The sequence below is a fragment of the Patagioenas fasciata genome, chromosome 3, assembly GCF_037038585.1.
Source record: "Patagioenas fasciata isolate bPatFas1 chromosome 3, bPatFas1.hap1, whole genome shotgun sequence".
Lineage (NCBI taxonomy): Eukaryota > Metazoa > Chordata > Aves > Columbiformes > Columbidae > Patagioenas > Patagioenas fasciata.
The window spans coordinates 92518601-92540249 of record NC_092522.1 but is presented as its reverse complement, the minus strand read 5'-3'; the positions used below and the strand labels follow the sequence as shown (position 1 = coordinate 92540249).

The 21649-nt window shown below is 36.5% G+C and overlaps 1 protein-coding gene across 6 annotated transcripts in view; it reads left to right on the top strand.

The window, feature by feature from the left end:
• The window catches only part of MYO6 (myosin VI), a 119347-nt gene that overhangs the window by 47301 nt on the left and 50397 nt on the right, over window positions 1-21649 (top strand). For all 6 annotated transcript variants that reach the window (XM_071806847.1, XM_065833820.2, XM_065833819.2 and 3 more), the window contains exons 6-12: window positions 772-877; window positions 2764-2819; window positions 5075-5172; window positions 6996-7160; window positions 13104-13184; window positions 15756-15936; window positions 18342-18486. In XM_071806847.1, the coding sequence (XP_071662948.1) occupies window positions 772-877; window positions 2764-2819; window positions 5075-5172; window positions 6996-7160; window positions 13104-13184; window positions 15756-15936; window positions 18342-18486 (832 nt within the window). The remainder of the gene's footprint in view (window positions 1-771; window positions 878-2763; window positions 2820-5074; window positions 5173-6995; window positions 7161-13103; window positions 13185-15755; window positions 15937-18341; window positions 18487-21649) is intronic.

Sequence of the window (21649 nt, the reverse complement as noted above, 5' to 3'; positions counted from 1 at the left end):
TATGCCTCCAGTGTTTTATGTCTGAGTGGTTTAAATATAATTTGCAACCATATTAAAAAAAAAGAAATTCAAATTTTAGAAGAATGACCTAATTATGATTGGCACTGTCCTTCGGTGTTGTGATTTCCTTTGCCTTTTCTTATGTTGCCAGAGCACGTGCACTGTTTCTTTTTATATGCTTGTGTTAAAGGCAGGAAGTGCATCTAAATGTTATTAACAGGATAAACCTGATTTCAGTCACTTTTTTTAAGAAAAAAAAAATGGAAAATACAAATCAATATTTGACTTGTTTAAAGCTTTCTTTCCATGTTGCATTATGTTTTGTAATCAAAAGCATAAGTAGCTGGGTTTTTAGTACCTGTTGCATAACAAGAAAACTATCCATGTTTTTCCAAGTTTCCTTGTCTCAGATGTTAGTTGTTACAAAGTGCAATTGAAAGTTTTCTTTAAAATATACATTAAACTAAGATTGGTTACAATTTTGTACATGTATTTAATTCAAGAGATCTAGTTCTCGGTGGTGGTTTTTGTTTTATTATGTCCTGGCTATGGCTGAGTAGGTTGTCATTTTCACAGACTTTAAGCTCTTATATTTCAGTGTTTGAGGGTATACAACTATAATGTGATAAAGGGAAACAGACTTAATGTAACACACATAATTGTAAATATTTACTTTTTTATTCCTGAAAATGTTGCATTTAGCTTAACTTTATGTTTGCATCTCTCCTGAATATTAATTTTTGTCCTGTTTGACATATTCTTCTCTTTAAGCTGATAAAGCATTCCGAGACATGAAAGTGCTCAAGATGAGTCAGTCCATCATAGTGTCTGGAGAATCAGGAGCTGGCAAGACAGAAAACACTAAATTTGTTTTGAGGTTTGTGCTTTTGGACCAAAGTTATTCAGTGAATTGCTTGTGTTGATGCCTTTGGTTGACAAACAGAGAGAACAAATTGTAAAGTAATCAGAAGATTTAAGGCATAATTCAGTAAGATGCTTCTACATACACATTAATACAAGAAATTCATAGAGTTAAACTTAAATACTGACATGATAACATATGTAACTGGCTACATATTCACAGAAACCTTAATTTGGTTGTAGTGACGTTATGTAGTAGTTTTGGCTTATGACACAGTCATTTTGGTATTGCACATCTGGTATTGTGGTAGATAAGAACATAACTAGGCATTATAACTGTATCTTGCAAGACTGTTGCTTTTGCCATAAATGTTCATTTCTGTTTTCTCCGTCTTTGTTTCTTTAGTTTGCTGAAGCAGAATCTTGATTTTGAGATCACTGCAGATTCGTCATATATTTTACCCTAATTTACTGAATAAGATTGAATAATGGGATCTGTTTATTTATTTATTGATGTTCTTGATGACCGATACTAAATCAAGCATAGTAGACTATGTGGAGGCCATATCGCTGACATAAGAAGAAGCAAGACTGATTTATATTGTTTTAATGTTCTTGACTATCTTTGCTTTATACTTTAACTGCTTTATGTCACTCTGGAACACTGTAACTGCAAAGCACTGTTCCATTAAATTCATTGGTATCATAGGTGGCCTGATTATCCCGGGAGGCACAGGCAGTGTGGATACACTCCCTTCCCCCTGTCCTCCTTGTTTCCCAGTATAAATCTTTAATTCCTTTTCCCTGACATCATGTATCCTCTATTATGTAGGTACAGTAGCAGTATTATCTTCCACATCCCACTAAGAATTGTCGTGGCTGTCTGTCCGTCCTTCACATTGCTCTTCTCTGCCCTTGTGGTTTTAAGGTTTTAACAGGCAGCTGTAAGAATTATTGCAAGGTGCTGGCAATGATTTTTACAGGGGATATCCTAACTTTGATCATGCTAAGAGTAAAAAAAGACGGCAGGCACTGGGAGGACGTCTCGAAGGACATTATTCTCGAAGGACATTATTCCTCTGCTTCTCGGCAAAGGAGGTTCTGATTACACAGCAGGCAAATATCGCTGCTGGTGCTTCTCCCCGCCACCTGCCCGCAGGGAGTCCGTGTACAAAACATCATTGAGTTCTAAAAGCAGGAAGGTTTTTCCCTTGTGTGACTGGAAAGCCAAAGGTACTAATACAGCTCTGTTAGTACTCCTAAATTTTTTTTGGAAGGCCCAATTTTCGAGAACTGTTTTTAACTTGTCCCAGATTTACTTGTGAATTTCCAGGAAGTGTACGCTGTGCATGGGGAAAAAAAAAATAATGCTGAAACTTTGGAACAAGTACACTGTGGATTTATTTTCAAATTCTTTCTTCAATTGCTAAATTGAATCTTACCTTAATTATACACCTGCAATTTCCTATCTCACCATCTCCATGTGAGATTTTTATTAACCCTGATAGTTATGAGCTCAGAAACTGTATGCATGGAAACAGCCTTTGGTTTAGGAAATACACATAAAACCTTATATATTTACTAAGATTAATAAATACAGATAGTACAGTAATAGTTTTACTATATTTGTATAAATGTGTAATTTGCATATGAACATTTAAAATAAATTTCTAATGTGTCTTGAAATATCGAAAAAAAATCTGAAGCCTGCAATAATATTTTTGTTTTAACAAAAAAGAGAAGTCAAAACTGCATTTATTTTAAAATATACAGGTATTTAGAACTTACAATCAATATGCTTTCCCTTTAGTAAATGGTTAGTAAGTATGGTACACAACTGTGTGCATGAATTGAGGTAACCTAACACATGATAGGTACTGATATTTTTATCTTCCTTTACAGGTATTTGACAGAATCCTATGGTAGTGGCCAAGATATTGATGATAGAATTGTAGAAGGTATTGAATTTTCTTTTAATGCATTAAAGGTTCCAGTGTTTTAATTTTTTTTCAAATTTGAAATGTTGATCAACAGCAATAAAATAAAATCTGGGATGGGAATACTATCAGACTTCCTAGGACAATTTACTGGTAGTTTACCTCAACCCTAAATTCTGAAACCATTTCTTTTATTTGTGATTCACTTTATTTATTCACTTGATTTATTGTCATACAGTCCTTGCTTTAGAAAATTTTTGTGTGTTTTTGAGTTTAACTTCACATGTACATGTACCCAAAATTGATTTAATGCTGTATGAAGTCTGCAAGGACAAGATTATGTTCTCATTCATGTCTGTTAATATCAGGAAAGAGTAATTCCTACTCCTAGCCATAAAGTTCTCAAAGTCAGATAAAACAGAGAAGTTCTTCTAAATTATGGTTCTGGGTCATTTTTCTGTTAGGTCTTTTTTTTTATTTTTTTTTTCTGGTCAGAAAGCACATAATTTGGATGGACACTTTCGTTTTGTCTGTCTTTATAAGAGTCCCAAGCAAGGTCAGAAGAGACTGTGTTGATCATCCAGTTGAGCCTCTTTAATGTTGGATGCACTTCTGAGTTGAACAGAAAATAGCTTTTTGAGAAAACATAACTATCTGAAAAACAAACAACCATCAGCCAATCTAAAAATGCCTCATCAGTCAGTTTATTTTTCTATACTATGTAGTAGATTTAATTAAGAATTTTCTTACTCTCATTGTCTTACTCTTAAACAAAACTTTTTACTTTAAATTTTTCTGTTTTCAAATTTGAGACACTGAATTATTCAAGAGAAGTACTGCAGGCTTTAATGTCTTGTTGCTGCTGTAGGTTTCCTTAAACAAATTCCTTAGTGAAATCCACTGTGTGCCAAAGGAACTCAGAAAGTGGCCAAGAGCTGGATAATGCCTGACACAGTATGCCATAAAATTAATTGGTTCTTGCAGGTATTCTTAGAAGAGTTTGGGCTTTTAAATCTAAACCAGCATTTGATGCATGAATTTTGAAGTTTTTTAGGCACGTTGTTAATGAGCATTCTTGCAGCATATGCATTACTAGAGGAACTTTTAATCTATCTGAAAGACCTCTGGCAGTTTGTTTTTATTCATAATATATTCTTCAAAGCTGTTAATAGTATGTAAAATATTTGCGTACCTGAATAATTAACAAAGATGTCTTAAAAATACAGTTTTGAAAGTCAGGTTTGCATTTTCATAAGCTTTAAGTATTAAAAAATGAAAATCTAGCCAAAACAAAAAAGTTAATGCTGATGTTGCCATACTCAATGATGAATTATCATCCCGAATTTATCCAACTGTTATAGTTATTCCTTTATTCATTAATTTTTGTGGGAATGAATTCGTAGGTGGTTGTCAGTGGGAGGGTTAAATCTGAGTTTCAGCTCACGTAGTTTCCAATGTGTATTTTTTTACCCAAAAGCCTTAAAAAAAAATCTTGCAGATATTTTCCATGATTTAGTGTTAGTGCAGTTTGGTCTTTTTTGATTGTCAGAGCTAGCAAAATGCAGTCTTTCAGAGGCCTTGTGTTTCATAACTACTAAACATTTTTAAACTGCTCAAACTGTGCATGATATTTATGTATATATATATGTATATGTATATGTATATGTATATGTATATATACATTAGATTGTTGCCATGCTTTCTGTATGTGCTTTAAGGATCTTGACAACTACAGCCTGTGAAAAATAAAATAACTCAATCACTTAACTGAGCTAATTTGAAAAGGGCATTTTAAAGTTGTTTTTGAGATCAACATGCTCTTCTAATCCATTTTTTATTTCCTCATCTATCTAACATGTTGCATGCATGACCTTTAAGTGGCATTTTTGTCTGTGGGATAAGTGGGTAGTTTAGGTTTTATAAATAACAGCTCATTGGGAAATGTCAAACTGTGTGTTGTATCGTATAGTTTATGTATCAGTTATTTACCTACCTGCTGTAGAACAACATCACTGAAAATTGTGCAGTGTGTCTCTGAATTTCTTACAGAGTCAATTCAAATACTTTGCAGTGTTATGTGATATTTAACTACTTAATTGTAAGTTCCACTACTGTATATCCAGTACAATTTATAAATTTGATTATTCCTAATAGCTAATATTTTTCCTTTAATTTTCAAACCTTATTCGTAAGAAGTTCACTGAATAGTATGCATTTGTTCTCTCTTTCTATTTTGTAGTTTATTGACCATTTTAACACTTTAAATTTTTAAACAGCAAATCCCCTATTAGAAGCCTTTGGAAATGCAAAGACTGTTCGCAACAACAACAGCAGTCGTTTTGGGAAATTTGTAGAAATTCACTTCAATGAAAAGGTACTGGAATTTTGTTACAGAAAACCAGTCATGATTTTTTGCCATAAAATGGAAGTGCTAGCTTGGAAGTAGGCTGAACAGAGTTATTAGTCTTGCAGCAAATAGCTACTGTCCTACTTTACAGGTTTGATTTGTATTCTGTCACCTTGAAAGGAAAACCAAAGTCACATGGTTCTGTGTCACTACTGGAAAGTAGTGGGTGAAGTCAGTAGGAAAAGTGCTTCTATCCACAAAAGAATGAAAATTGTTCCCTTCATTGCAAAAAGGCAAAAGGAGATACTTGAAGAGTAACTTATTTGCTCTTAGGTATTTATGCATTCCTTTAATGCACAAATATGTGTGAGTTGCATATTAGATATAAACAGATATAAACATATTTTAATGCTTTAATACTTTAAATGAATTATTCGTGTTTTTATGTATTTGTATTAAATTCTGGGACCTCACATTAGTATTATGTATGTGGCAGAAGTCATGGAATTGGTTTTTGTCAGATGTACTATTTGCTGTGTAGCTTATTAAAAATTTTTTTGTTTGGGTGTAGTTTGGCTTGGATAGAGTATGTATACACACATTCCACAATTCAGGATGACTGTATGGCTGTCCAGCACACTGAAGTTGAAGACTTCTGTCGATGATCGCTGTAGAGATTATGTATATGCCTCCTTATCTTTCTGATTGAGGACATAAAGAAACAAATTCTGGCAGTCCCTTCCCTCAGGATTTAAGCTCATCGTGTGGTCTTGAGCTTGTGGTCTTCTGTTTTAATCACCAGGTTTTGTAACTAGACTTCAGATTTTTGTTTAATAGCTTAGACAGTAAATAAATACATTCATTTAAGGGTAGCAAGACTTTATCTGTTGGTCCAGTTCATGTTAACAAATTAATGTAAACGACCCAAATTTCTATTTAGGATGCATTCCTGACCTGTCAGCTCATGTGTCAACACTTACATAGTGTTTCAGATTAATTGCTTCAGCTGAAACAAATACTGCTCAGAGTATCTTCAGAAATTTCTTAAAAGCCTGTTTCAGCTTTCCAGGACAAGATCAGCCTGTTTACTTGAGCCCCTTTTTACAAGACTTCATGTTTCACAAGACTGCCTGTTGTGGTAACCTTATTAGGTCTGATTCCTCAAAGAAATATAAGTGTAGATGGGGCTTCCTGAATGACTGAATGACTATATAACTATAGCTAATTTTTTTCAGTCAGTAAATCCTTCTTATTTGCTGTAATGGCCAGAAGCTCAGGAATTTCCTAGCTAGATTTGTCTAGGCACAGGGAATTTTATCATAGGCCAGATAACAAGTGGCTTTTGAAATATGTGTTAGAATTCCATCTCAGAAAAGAAGTGTGTTTGAAATAAAATGTTCACTCATAATTAGTCTGCTTAAGATGTTATCCAAATATGTATTATCTGATTTTTACCACCCCTTTTCCCTTTGCAAGAGTCTCGGTGAAATGCAACTAGAGGTTATAATAGCATGGTAATAGCACTTAACTGCCATCGAAAAAAAGTAAGGGTGACTGTAGTGAATTACTGGAATTCTACCAATAATTTCTGCTTATTGGGGTGAAGCAGACCCTTCTTTTAAGAAGAATGTATGTATACACCATACCTGACCTGGGGTGAGAAGTTATCATAAAGGCAATGGTTTATTTTCTAAGCCTAATATGTGTTAGGTATAGAAGATGTATTTTAATCTTCTTTGGAACAGTGTCCTTTTGGCAAACTGTGATCAGACAAATAAAAATTGAAAACTTCTGAATCTCAAATAATCCAAAAATATTCAGATAATCAGAAAAATATGTCTTCCTCCTAGAACTCGGTGGTTGGTGGATTTGTATCACATTACCTTCTGGAGAAATCTAGGATCTGTGTGCAAGGCAAAGAAGAGAGGAATTACCATATCTTTTACAGGCTTTGTGCTGGTGCTCCAGAAGACATTAGGGAAAAACTACATCTAAGTTCTCCTGACAACTTTAGGGTGAGTATCAGTGTTTGTAAACCTTTTCATATTGCCATACACGGATTTTCCATATAAATCTTATTAATATCTCTGTTTATTATTTTTGACAGACTCTTTTGTGTTACAAAAATCAGAAGATTTTTTTGTTAAATCTATTTGATCCTGAAATAAAGCTGCCATTTTTCCTTATTGGAAGATTTCCTGTACTTTTTCTCTCTGTCTTAAAATTGAGGAATCTTTGCTGTTTCCAAAAATATACTATTTTATACCCAACTGCTAGTAATGTTGTTATGGGCTCTTGTAGAGGTGTAAAGTGTGAATATCTTGACTGTGATGTAACTGTTCTGTGGGTAACCCGTCTTTTAAATCCTGAAAACTGCATTTATTTCTTCCTATTCCAGTCGTGTTTAGGAAGATGTAGGAGTTGTCCCATGATTCTCTTTCTTAAATGAATTTTTCCTCATGCTTCTCACTAAGGATCAGACCACAGTGACAAGGCTGTTGTGCCTCCCTATTCCAGTCCATGTGCTTTCACATCACTTGCCTTTTCTACTCTATTGCACCTTGTTCCTATCATACTATACTCATTTGTACTGCTCCAGTTCTGAGCCTCTCCCTTTCCTCTCATCATACTCCTCTGTCATTCTTGGTCGCTCCAGGTTACATGACAAGACTCACCAGTCCCTTTCAGCTGAAAGCTTGCCCTTTTATCTCCAGTTGACCCAAAGCCCATGCTCAGCTCTTCCTGCCAAGATAACTTGTATTCATTAAGAATGATCATCTCTCTTAGATTTTCTTCACCTAATTTATTATTTTGTGAGCACTACTTACTGTTTCTGAGTTTTGGCTATCTTTGCACAATCTTTTACAGGTCCAGTCAGTCAAGTAAAGGAGAAGCTAATAAAATGCATATAAAATCAGTGCTGAATATAGTAGTCCTAACTGTACCTAAATGAAAGGGAACTTAAAATCAAACAGCAGGGAGATAAGACTTGAATCATTGTGTCTACTTCAGTTCAGTTAATGTTCAGTGGCAGGGTAAAAGCAGAGCAGAATTTTAGGAATTGTTAGGAAAGGATGGGATAATGAAATAGTGAGTTATGCTGCAGTGTACATCCATATTTGTAAATAGCATATGCAGTTTTGTTATCCCAACTCAGAGAGAACAGTAAAATGCTCAGGCAAAGCAGAGGTCATGGCTGAAGAAAAACTCCTGGATAGTATGAGCCTTTTCATTCAATCCAGTGTGCCTGTTCTTAGGACTTCTGCTTTGTTTACTGCCTTTACTTCTCCTCATGCTTTATTTTTAGGGTTCTTGCGCTTTTCTGAGGTTATGTGGTTTTTCCTGATTAACCCTGATTCTGTGTTGTGATTCTAGTAGCAATCCCACTAACAGGCTGGCTTTCTGTCCTACCATTATGTTCTTGCATTCTTTTCCACCCATTTTTCCACTGAACAGTTTTACTACTTCAGTTTAACTCTTAACTTTTTTCCTTCAGCTTTCCTCCTTTTTCCTCCCCTTCTCTATGTTCCGATTTCACGGAATTGTTTTCAGAAATAATTGACAACATGTTGTTTCCTTTTGCTTTCTTTCCTTCCTTGTCGTTCTTTTTTTTTTCCTCTATTTTGTTTTCTGTTTGCCTCAGTGACCCCAACCTAATTTTTCTTATGTTTAAATTCTCTTTAAATTTCTCAGTGTGCTAAATCTTGATTATTGCGGTATTTCTTTTTCTTGAGAATATGGATATTATTGACCTCTTATCCAATCAGTGCAGCTTTGCTGATGAAGCTGTTTCTCATTATTTTTCGTATTGTCCCTTCTCTTTCTCTACAAAGCAAGCTTTTGCTGTCCCTTTCAGGGTCCTTCTAAGTCTCTTCACATCTTATACTGTCATCACCAATTTTACTAGTAAGGTGGAAACTTGCCTTCAGTCATTTGTTCCTGCTATTTAATGAAATATAGATATATTGGTAGGTCTTTGTTTTGTTCTTCTTTTTCATTTTCACAATCACACTTGAACTGCAAATATCTACAAATTTCACCATGTGCTTTGTTGACTAGCACTGGAAAGAAATATATTGGCAAATCAAATCCTACTGGTAAATACTGGTCAGTTGTTTACTTGTGTTCTGTCATTCGTCTTGATCTCTCCACTGTCTCTTGGCTTATGCTTGACTTGGAGTCTCACAGAAGGAGAATTTTGTGTATTTTTAAAATACACAGACCATATCTCTGCTGTGGGTTTGGAAGGGTTTTGTAACACAACCCTGGAGAGCCTGTGCAATTACAAGGATGTAAATTAACTGGCTGTCATCTTTTTAGACTTTCTTGGCCTTAAAGTGGGGTGAGGAGTACTGCTTACAATGAATTACATTTTGATGTTGATTGTTTTATTTGTTGGTGTATCTTCCTGCTTGGTTTTCTACATAAAATTTGGACTGTGCTTAACTTTCCTCAAAATCTTTTGTACTCAGTGTCATCAGAATTCAGGAGAGAGCCAGAAACCTTGAAGATACAAAGCTCCTACTAGTTTGGTTGCATAGGTGACACGTAAATTAGTGACTCACTATAGGGAAAGTGGGTGTGCGCTGGGGACCCAACAGGTGCCTCATCCCTTGACCAAGTCGGTCTCTGCTGACTGATGCTCGTGGCAGCAGGCACGGAGCTGCAGTTCCATCTCGGGCACATCATACACCTGCACTGTGGCATCTAGATGATCTTGCTCCCTAAAAGCCGTGGCACTAGTTTAGGACAAGTTTCCTTACTTCCTCAAAGGTGTTCCTAAGGGCCTGTATAGACCTTATGTTATTCCTTTAAATATTTAGTTTGTATCTTATAGTACATCTATTTCATTTGATGGAAACTTGATTTCATGGTTATTAAGAAAGAATTGCTTCTGTTCTTTAGAAGGAAAGCTTTTATTTTGAAACACCAACAAAAACAATACTTAAATCCAGCACTGCTTATTTTCATATAATATGGACATAGTTTTCAAAACTTTCTTCTTTATTGTGCAGTTATTTTATGCAATATGCTCTTGAATGTTTTAAAAGTAACACCTCGAGCAAATTTTCAAATACATATTTTTATATTGCAACCACTTTTCCATTAAAAACATTTCTTGTAGTTAATAGATTTTCAATTTTGGAACTGAATATGCTGTGTGCCCTCTCCTGGGGATTTTTTTTTTTAATCAGAAGCTCTACTGATGAGAGCACACAAGGTTGTAGATGTCAAGGTCAGAATTATAACCTGCTTAAAACCAGGCTGCTGCAGTACAGTACTGAACAACCTGAGTGCCTCTGCAGAAGACACTCACCTGTTTCATTTTTGAAGAGTTTATAGTCACACCAGACTTACCACACCATAATTTTTTTAATTGTACTGATTCTGCAGCAGGTACTTTCATTTCCATTAAGAATATTTATTGCTTTACCATAAGTTAGTATTTGAATTGTGAGTTCTTGCTGCATATTAAAAGGTCTACTCTGCATGTTAAATTGTAACATTTTAGCACTTTTTGTTTCCCTTTTGAAGTTAAAGTAGATTATCCTTGATTACAAAAAAAGGAAAACTTAGGATCATTTCCATCTTCATGTGTATGTAAATTAATATAAATATACTTAGTTTATTGGTCATTGCACTAAATTTTCATGTAGTGTCACTTTATAGGAGATTTTCAGGAAATAAAGCTATAAAAGGTTAAGTTTCTTCCTCAATTTGTATTACTTTTGTTAGGACTTTTTTTTCCCCCCTGTATTCTTCATTCTCATTTGCTGCTTCAGGTTTTATCATAAAATGTCTCTGAATAATCATGCTTATGTCATTTTTTTACCACATTTTTGGTGACTGCATGTCTTTCTGGTTGAAATTTCATGGAAATATCATCTTTCAAGCTGCTAATATTAGATGGTGATATTATACTAGGCAGGGTTTGATGACTGATCAGTGTGTTGATATTAATGCTATTTTTGGGGGCAAAAAAAATTCAGAAAAAAAAAATCTTACTCTGATTATTTAGAAAACCCCATCCCTGAAATCACAGGTTTGTGTCAGCTCTGTTGTTCTGCTTGTCTTGTAGATTTTAGCTTACCAAGTCCAAGTTAGGGCCAGCTTGGGTTCTAAGACTCAATCTGATGGGTTTACCTCTCTGTTAATTCATCCTTCCCCTACAGTTCCCTTGGGGAAGTGTGAATTTACTTAGCAAAGGACTATGAAAAGCTGCAAGTTTCTTCTCTCACCCTTGCACACCCTCCTCTGAGCACACCCACAGAAATGGGCACAGCCCTGGCTGCTCCTGGTTCAGGTTCCTCTGTGGAAGTTTTCGGAGAGTCAAAGGCATTAGGTAACCCTGTGCTGAACCTGGGTAGGTCCAGGTGGCTTGGACTGCAGCACATGGTTTTGAAAGTAAAACTGTGCCCTGAGAATAAGTGATGGAGACGAGATGCTGAATTTTTTTTCAGATCTTGATTTCTGGAAGAGAAATCAAGTTTGAGTCACTGATGTTATAATGGAGTGTTGTACTTCAGAGTTAAAAAAAAAAAACAAACACAACAAGCACAATGATATTAGATGTTATATGTCATAACCTCAAGCTCTGTATTTGTTTGCTTTAAAAATATTTCTCCTAAGTTTAACATGTCAATTTACTTCAGTTTTTAGCTTTCAAATGAAAGCCATGATCTTGTGATTAAATGTCTCCTACATAGTTTATTACTGAATACTGTGCTGGTTCACAGTCTCAGCCTGTCAGAGAAGTTTCCACACTCTCTTCTTTAAAAGTATGACCTTTTTCATTTCCCACCCCCTTTTTGGGATCATGTTACTAATACTGTAATACAGGGATATATTGTTGTGCTTAAAGTGTACTGTAATTTGCATTCTTATTGGCCGATAAAGAAAACCTTTCAATTTTTTGTTAGACACCAAGCTAACTTTGAACAGTATTTCTTGTCATTTTGTTTTAACATTAGATTTGTCACCTAGTTTTCTTCTGCTGTTAGAAATGCTTTGAAGAATATTTTTTTTTCTAGAAGTTTGTATATAAATTTTCATCGAAGTGTAGCATTATCTGTGTTCACCTAGTTGAAAACGTCTTCTTTGTTCATGGGCTAGAGCAAAGAATTGGTTCACTTCCTTTAAACAAAGCGCTCTGTCCAAGCTTTTGGACAAAGATCTTACTTTCAGCTGAACAAATCAGAAAGAAAAAGCTGGCAACCGCATTTTGTTGGAAGTGTCAGTCATTATCTGAATGCCTGGTCTGTTCCTTTTACTATACAATGTGAGATTAATATCAGAAGCCAGATTCTGAATTAGGCTTCTGCTTGTGTCGCATTATAAGCTTTTAATGCTCTTCAAGCTTTTACTACGCTATGTCTCTTAGTACCTGTAGAAATATTTCACTGGTGAGGAAAAAATGACCATAAAACTACACTGGACTTTGTACCACAAGTTCTTTGATGCTACCCCTTCACCCCTGGATATACTATATGAAGCCTATATGTTGTTAAAAAAATAAAGATTGTTGTAAATTTTTTTCTTTTCTGATGTTTTACACAGCTTGCTAGAGTAAAGTTTGGTTTTGCACATAGGCGAGATAATTTATTTTCTTCGTACCTAATTTTGATTGTCTTTTCTGTAATCCCAGACTCCATTAATAGATTTGTTAGAGTCGAACACTGAGAAAAGATTGTGGGACTAACCAAAATTAATATCCTACTGTGTCAAAAAGTATTTTAGTTGTCAAAATAAAGAAGCATTCAATAGAAGTTTGTTACTGTTGCACTTCTCTAACTTCGTAGATGTGAATAAATATATTTTCAAGGAATGATTTCTGAATGGCTAGCATGTTGTTGGTATCATATGATTAAATCCAGCTATGTAGAGCAAGCCTTAAAAAAAGCATATGTTTCCCGTACTTCTGTCTTTAAGTGTGCATTTCCACTTTTTTATTGTTACAGTATTTAAACCGAGGCTGTACCAGATACTTTGCTAACAAAGAAACAGACAAGCAGATTTTGCAGAATCGAAAGAGTCCTGAGGTATGTTTGTATCTTCAGATAGTTTATATTATTAAGTAATGCAGATAGACTTGAAAATGATGATTACAGTTTTACAGTGTGGAATGAAATGTTCATTTTACACATCTTTATAGGTCTAAATGGGTACTGTCAAAGTTGGTATATTCAGAACTCCAGTTTTGGAGTTCGGTCCTAGAAATACGTATTAACATGCATCTTAAAATCCCAAATGAGACAGTATATAAAATTGTTTCCTTTTTTATGCTTACAATAATAGAACACTTAATAATGCAGCTTGTATTCTCTGGAAAACAAAATTCAATCCAAGATTTTTTTTATAATTTTCTTTTAAAATCTTTGTAGTGCGAGGAGTAAGTCAGAAGCAGTATTTTCCAGAGCCATTTGAATTGTCTGGACTTCTGAAGCGATGCTCCAAACTGTTTTATAAAACAGTAGTGCAAATTCTCTTTCAGGACGAGTATATCCCCTCCCTGATACACTGTAGTTTTTATTGGTTTTTGTTGTTCCCTTGCTATGAACCATCACTTACAGCAGAGAATGACATTTCCTGGAAGAGAGTGTGAAACTTCCATAAATTTATTTCCTCTTGCTCCATCTCCATTTTCATTTTTTTTAAGACTGGAATTACCAGAATTTCTAGCATTTAAGTCTTTGAGTTTGTTTGCATGAAGACACTAAAGAACTTAATCCAAATTAATAGTGTATGTGAATTGGAAGTTGTGTGAACTTCTACTCTGCTTTCTAATATAATTTTAATCTATTTATACCCAAAGTATGAATTTTTCATTTGTATAGCTGGAAGATATTTTAAATCTTAATCAAATCCATACTTGGGATTCAGTAGCAGAGCAAGCTGCATATACATGTGGAATAATACAAAAATTAGTTTACTCAAGAGCTTCTCTCCCCCAATGATTGTACCATCTCTTTCACCTTTGAGAACCTGGGCTTGAGCTTGTAGGTAGCTCATGCCTGGCTATGGAAGACAGTATCGATACTTCTTTTGCTCAGGTCAGCATTGTAAATTCTACTCCTGGATTTCTAGTGTTTGTATGTTGTAACACTGAGCACGTAATTCCACTTTGTTTTGCTTGAATGTAGGCTATTTTCTATAATCGGGGATGGTGGAGAGTGAGTATAGAACTACTGGTTTGATATTACTCTGAGGCAGAAAGCTGGTAGATGCTTAATTCTTGTTGAGCATACAGGCTAAGAGATGATTGGGGGATTTTGCCTCTGTTTACCTAATTTGCCTTAAATTAAGACTTGTAGTGGAGTTGGTAATTTATTCCTACTACTGGAAGATGAACCTGTGCAATCTTCTGTTACTGATGTGATTCCGGTTGTTCCGTCATAAAATGTGGCTTCTAAAGGACTTAATTTGAAATAAGTGTTTGTCTAAACTAAGACATACTGAAAAAATAATTCTGAAAATATGTATTAAACATTAACTAGTGGAGCCATGTCAATTGGAAGGCACAATAAATAATCACATTTTAATGATACTAAAACTTAGTCTAGCCACTTAGATGGGGAATATATTGAATTTTTTTAAAATTAGAAATTTAATATTTACTCTGTCATTTTGTGAAAGATATTTAAGATTGTTTATTTTAATAAAAGTAAATGGAATAGTAAATTAATACTTAAATTATTTTTGTGTTTTCCTTATCAGGAAGATGAGGTGATCATTTTACATAATTAAGATGAAGTTTAATTTTATTGATGTGTCTAAATGTTGTGTGAAGTGAATTTTTCAGATGCATGTGATGTTTTGTTTTGATAGAAATCATGTTAGCTTATTTGATATTAACAAGTCTTCTATTTAAAGTTAATTATTCTTTTTAGTTGAAAACATTTGAATGTAGTGGTGAAACCTTAGATCAGTCTGTGCATGTTCAGTTAGTACCTTGATTGCATGCAGATGTGTTGCTATCCACTATTTGAACCATTAATAATTAAAATGGCTTTGTTGTATTTAAATTAGGAAAATCAACAAAATGTTAAATTGATATTTTAAAATGTAGCTGGTATTCTTTTAACCCATAGAACACTGCAAACAACTTTACTGTTCTTAATCACCAGCAAACTTTAACAAGTATATTTCTCTGAACAAGTCTGTTTGGGATAAGGATAACTCTTCCAATTCCAATTTGTCCTGTACTCCCTTCCCATGGCCTGTCAAACTTCCTGTCATCCTTTTCAACTGCTAGGGGCTAGAAGCACTCTTTGGTATAAGGGCTTTGAGAGCCTCCTTCACCAACATCTTCCTTTCACTGCGCAGTCCTATATTCCCCTCTCCTTAGCTGTCACACTCTTCTGCTTTCTGAAGGTAGTTTGAAGTTTGCTTTGAAGCTGAAGTTTGAAGATCATGCTTCAAAGTATCAAAAAAGTAAAATAAATCAGGGTTCTTGCAAAGCCTGTACTGTATGAAGAGCTCTGATGTCTTTCTACTTTGTTTGGCATGCCTTTTTATACTTTTTGTTATGGTTTATTCTTGACTGGAAATAATTGCTTACATTCACTTTAAAATCACTTAGTGAATATTTGATTTATTGTTTTGTTTTATAGTATCTCAAAGCAGGTTCTTTGAAGGATCCACTCTTAGATGATCATGGAGATTTTACCAGAATGTGCACAGCAATGAAAAAGATTGGACTGGATGATGCAGAAAAACTTGATCTTTTCAGAGTAGTGGCTGGTGTCCTTCACCTTGGAAATATTGATTTTGAGGAAGCTGGGAGCACTTCAGGTTAGATGAAACATAAATTGTTTTCTGTAAAAATACCGAAAATGTCTCTTGATTATAGATGATTCCTTTCCATGTGAATTATTGCTTTAGAAAGCTGCCTTGTGTTCAAGGGTAATTTAGTCTTAATTCATACCATTTTGAAGTCAAGTCTACCTGTTTATTTTGAAGTTTTACTTCTTTAAATGCTCTGAAAGAAAATCAGCTCTCACTGAAATTGTTCAAGAAATTGTTCAGTGCAGAGTGTCATATGAAGAGATTTTTTTATTTAATAATAATTTTTAGAAGTCCAACTTCTTGCTAACTTTATGAAAACATCTTGAAATTAGCAAGTCTGTCTGTAGGGAAAGGCATTATGTCCTTTGGCTTCCAAAAATTACCATCATGTTAGTATTTTGTGAGGTGAGGAAAAAAAGTTACAGCAAAAACTTAGGTAAATGTAAATTTCCTAATCTTAAAATGTCACTCATAAGATGAGTTGGTATGAGTGTAGCTGGGACTTAGTAGCAGAATGTGCAGGAAGGCTGAGGAAGAGGAATGAGTAATTTGGGAACAGTAATTCTTACCTTACTAGTGAAATCACCCTCTCTGAGTTGAGAACTGCTGTCCATATATGCCTAAAGGACTGAATAAACTCTCAGTCTGGACATACTACAAAAATAATTATAGCAGAAAAGATACGTTTGTAGATATTTATCTTGATATTTATATTGAGTTGCAAGATACATGAGATATGGTGAAACTGATTCCTTTTAGGCCCACTTCAAGTACATATAGCTGTTGCCAAACTTAGTAAAATTGTTAGGGAGAGCATAGCAAGGAACATTTTAAAGGTGTTTTGAATGATGAATTAAATGAGTACTAGCCTTGTCGGCTCGCTAGATCTTGACCCCAAGCACAGACTCACCACAGAAATATACAAACATTCTGTTTGGAAGAGATTGTGGGAGGTCTCTAGTCCAATGTGTCCCAGTCAAAGCAGGCCCAACACTGAGTCCAGACCAGGTAGCTTAGGGCTGTCACAGAGAAGGTGGTTATTTTTTCTTTTCTTCCTTTTAAAAAATATTTTTTCCTGTTTTTTTCTGAAATAAATTATTAACACTTCTAAAATGTTCATTGCAAATACAGGCTTTATTCTGCTCTCACCTTGTACATGTACACGCAGGGTGTTCATTTGAACTTCTCCAGGCAGTATGTCTCTGTATGAGAGACCCTCTAAAGTTTTGTTGCTGCTTTGAAGACCTGGGAAACACCAAACAAAAGCTGTTTACTACAGGTCAGATGGTGTTTAGGAGCTTACAAAATCAATTCACAAAAGCTTTTAATGTTCAGGGACTCCTTCTTCCTTTTTTTCCTTAATGTCACTGTAGAGTTAAGGAGTTGAAGCAATGTTGACTAGTTATTTAACCCTTTTGGTCTCTTCACTTAGTCTTAGAAATAAATTGTATTGAGAATAACAGGATGCATAATAATGTTTACGTGTTAGATTTTGCTGAAGTATTTGAGCGTTTCAGTTAAGGATTTATGAACCCATAGTGGCTGGACAAGCTCTGGCGCTAAGGCCGTGGTGTGGAGCAGAAGGAAGCACACCCACCTCTCTGCTGTTTACCCGGGAAAATGTACATACCGTTATCTGAAAATAAGTGCTAGGAGGCTGCCATGCCAGGCACTTCTACTGATCCATGGGTACATAGCAAGGACATCTGAAGGATTACAGGAACATGCAAATCCAAAAGTTAAAATCAGTACAGTTAGTTACTAGGCATTAGTGCTTTCGCTCTACATTTTGGGATAGTTTTCACGTAAAAACAGGTTAGACAGCCTATGTTTAGAAGATGTTAGAATGTCCTGAGTTGGAAGGGACCCACAAGGATCATCAAGTCCAACTCCTGTCCTTGCACGTGACAGCCCCTCAGTTCACCCCATGTGTCTGAGGGTGTTGTCCGGTCTCTTCTTGAACACTGTCAGGCTTGGGGTGGGACACCTCCCTGGGGAGCCTGTTCCAGTGCTCCACCAACCTCTAGGTGAAGAACTTTTTCCTAATGTCCAACCTAAACCTCCCCCTGTTGTGGAAAGACAGAATTTCATTTGTTTTGGTTGGTTGTTGTTTGTTTGGTTTTGGTTTGGTTTGGGTGGTTTTTTTTTTCTTTCCTTCTTTTGGTGTGTTTTTTTGCCGAGAAATTACTGTTCATGTGTACTATATGAAGGTGTTTCCAAAGGCAAACTTTCATTGCGTCAGAGCTGACGTTCACTCTAGTCATCACGGCAAGATCATGACCAGTATTTTTCCCTAGAATTTTGTGTAAAACCGGAGCTGTGTCTCTGACATGGCACGGCCTGCTGTGAAGGAGCGCGGCGGTGCGGGCAGGCGGGTGGCGGAGCGGTAATGGCTGTGGCCTTGCCCGTAGGGGGCTGCACGCCCAAGCCGCGGAGCGAGCCGGCGCTGGAGTGCTGCGCGGCGCTGCTGGGCCTGGACCCGGAGGACCTGCGGGGCAGCCTGACCACCCGCGTCATGCTCACCACGGCAGGGGGCGCCAAAGGAACGGTCATCAAGTGAGTCCCGGCGGCACCGGGCGCGGCGGGGGGACGGTGAAAGGGACGCGTATGGTCGTGACGCCGTTGGGATGGGTTGCCCGGGACTGCCCCGGGGTGTGCACGACGGGGGCTGCGGTCAGTGTGGCCGGGGCTGGGAGCCGTCGACTCCTCCCGGCCCGGCCGTGCGAGCTGCGGGCTGGGGTAACCCCGCTGCCTGTCCCCCCCAGCGCTTTGGGATCTGCCCCCCGACACCGGCTTTGTCCGTGTTCTCACGGCGAAAAAAAACCGGCCATAAACTCCCGGTTGACCGTTTGCAAGTGTGATCTGAGTTGCGGTTAGCATAAGCACAGCTATTAAAAATGCTTGCTTAATGGGTTGCAAAATACAAGTAAAAATATGGTGCTACAAAAATATGAGAGTGCAGAAAGCTAGCAGGCTCACGTCGTTAGTCCCTTCAAAACAGAAACAGTGTGCTACGCTTTTCCATCATGCAAGTGAGAATTTTGAGATGCCAATTTTTTAACAGGGCTTTGTTTTTTTCTTTTTTTTCTTTTCTTTTTTTTTTTTTTTCCACCAGTTGATCCAAATGCGCATTCTTAGATACACTTGCTTGTTGCATTGTTCTTAGGTCATTGGAGTTTTTTGAGTGGCAGTTGTACAATGTCTGACCAAAATGGCCTTTTTTCAGGAAGAGAACAGCTTTGAATAAGTCACTGTGACATTTTACAAAACCTCTCGTGTCAGTGAGTACGCTGTGTGGCTAAAGAAGGTATAGCAGGCCACCTGTTAAATCCATAACCTACACAGAAAATTAGATATGCCAATAGATTTAACAGGTACACTGTATCAAGGAATGTTAATGTTGTGCCTGAAGTATTTCAGAAGATACTTGAATGCATCTTTCTTGACATCTGGGCTGCACAGTGCTCCTGTGACTGCTGCCCTGTGATGTTAGGTCTGGAATGCTCTTATTACAGAGTGGTATATCCACCCTTCTCAGTGCCTGGGTAATCAGTGTCCCTGTGTTTGCCACGTCTAATTCTTCTGAAATCAAGTTTCAGCTTTAGAAACATCACCACAAATAGTAATCCAGAAATGTGCTGCTGCTTGCTGTTGCAGTCAAGATTTAATGTTTGTTTACCAGCAAAGTTAATATTGTTTCGTAGAAACAAAGAGTAGTGGAGCACGATAAATTTAACAGAAAGGTGGTTTTTTTGTTTGTTTGTTTGTTGTTTTGTTTTGTTATTGAGGTAACTTCCTAGGCACAGAAGAAGGACAGTGAAGTAATAATTGCAAAGAACGTTTTTGAACTAATGATAATATTTCAGTACTGTGAAACCTATGCCTCTTATGAAACTGAGTTCTATGAAAATGATTTCACTACAGTTGCCTTTTGTTTATGAAGAACCTCTAGCTTCCACCACAAATTTTCTCTTGTTGAGATTGATCCTTCCAGCACACAAGCTGTCAGGGATGCTCGCTAAGCTGCAGGCAACTGAATTGTGTGTTTTAACGCTTGGTTTTGTTTATTGTGTATTTTCTGGAGTTAAAGAAAACATCACATCAAAACTGAACTTGGGCTAAACAGTTTTGAGCAGATTAAAAGTAGTTCTCAATGTTTAGTGGAATACATCAACCTTTTAATTAGGAAACTGATTAACATTCACTGAAAGGATGCATGGATGCTTCCTGTTGACTTCTGGAAACAATCAGATTGTTTTAGTGAATCAGAAATACAACTTTATGCATTTTACATAATATATGAAAGCCATAATTAGGTATCTGTCTTAATGTGGTTTATATAAGTTCCTTTAGTATTTTATGTCTTTTGAAATTTGTTACTATTGTTTATGTGTTATAGTATGAAGTATCTGTTAACATTTCATGAACTTGTGGACTGAAACAAAGTAACATCTGCTTGATTTAACCTTAGTATATCACTGTGGCCTGTAAAGCTGGCAGGTGCATGCTTAGGTTATATCAGACTTACTAGGTGAAAAGTTGATCTTTGAGTGCTTGAGAGCATTGACTTTTTTAGTCCTCAAGGGAGCAATGAAGGTTTCCAGTGGTCAAGAGCTCATTCTGTGCAAGAGAAGTAATCTTGATCTCTGCCTAATTCCAACCAGTAAGGATACATTAAAAGAGAATAGCTGCAGTGGAAATACTGTGCAGTGCCCACTTCACAGAATTACAGGATGGGTCACAGAAGGGTTGGGGTTGGAAGGGACCTCTGGAGATCATCTAGTCCAAACCACCTGCTAAAGCAGGTTCACCCAGAGCAGATCACACAGGAATGCGTCCATGTGGGTTTTGAATGTCTCCAGAGAAGGAGACTTCACGACCTCTTTGGGCAGCCTGTTCCAGCGCTCTGTCACCCTCAAAGTAAAGAAGTTTTTCCTCTTATTCACATGGAAACTCCTGTGCTTCAGTCTGTGCCCATTGCCCCTCATGCTATCATTGGGCATCACTGAAAAGAGTCTGGTCCCATCCTCTTGACACCCACCCTGGAGATATTTATAAGCATAAATAAGGTCCCCTCTCAACCTTCTCTTCTCCAGGCTGAACAGACACAACTCAGTCTTTCCTCATGAGAAAGATTCTCCAGACCCCTAATCATCTTTGTAGCCCTAGCTTCCTGATCTCCAGGGTGAAATTGATCTTCCTGACCAAAATTTGAGCATTATAAACCATCAGTGACAGCCTGTGCTACTTGAACATCATGGTTTTTTTTTAAGGGAACACAGATGCTCTTCTGAATTAACTCATATTCAGGAGTCTTAAGTTTAGCATGCATATGCGCTGTTATTCCACTTACACATTATTACTGAATAGCTGACGATTGAGATGTATTTCTAGATAGAGCAAACAAGTAGACTTCTTGGTGATCTGCTTATTTCTGCACTTTGATGGAGTTAGAACTTTCATAGTGCCTGCCATGAAAAAAGTTATAATGCAGTGCCAAACAGTAAGTAATGACTGGGGAGGGATTATTCTGCCTTCAGTTAAAAGCTCAAGATCTAGATCTCTTTGTAATATATTCAATACTGCATTTCTGGAAAGTGGTTATAAATTCTTCTTCCCCCCCAGTTATGACAAATTGAGGACTCTTAGTCACTACCATCTTGCTGCCTTATCAGCTGATATGGAAAGTTACAAATAATTTTTCTCTTTGTAACAACCT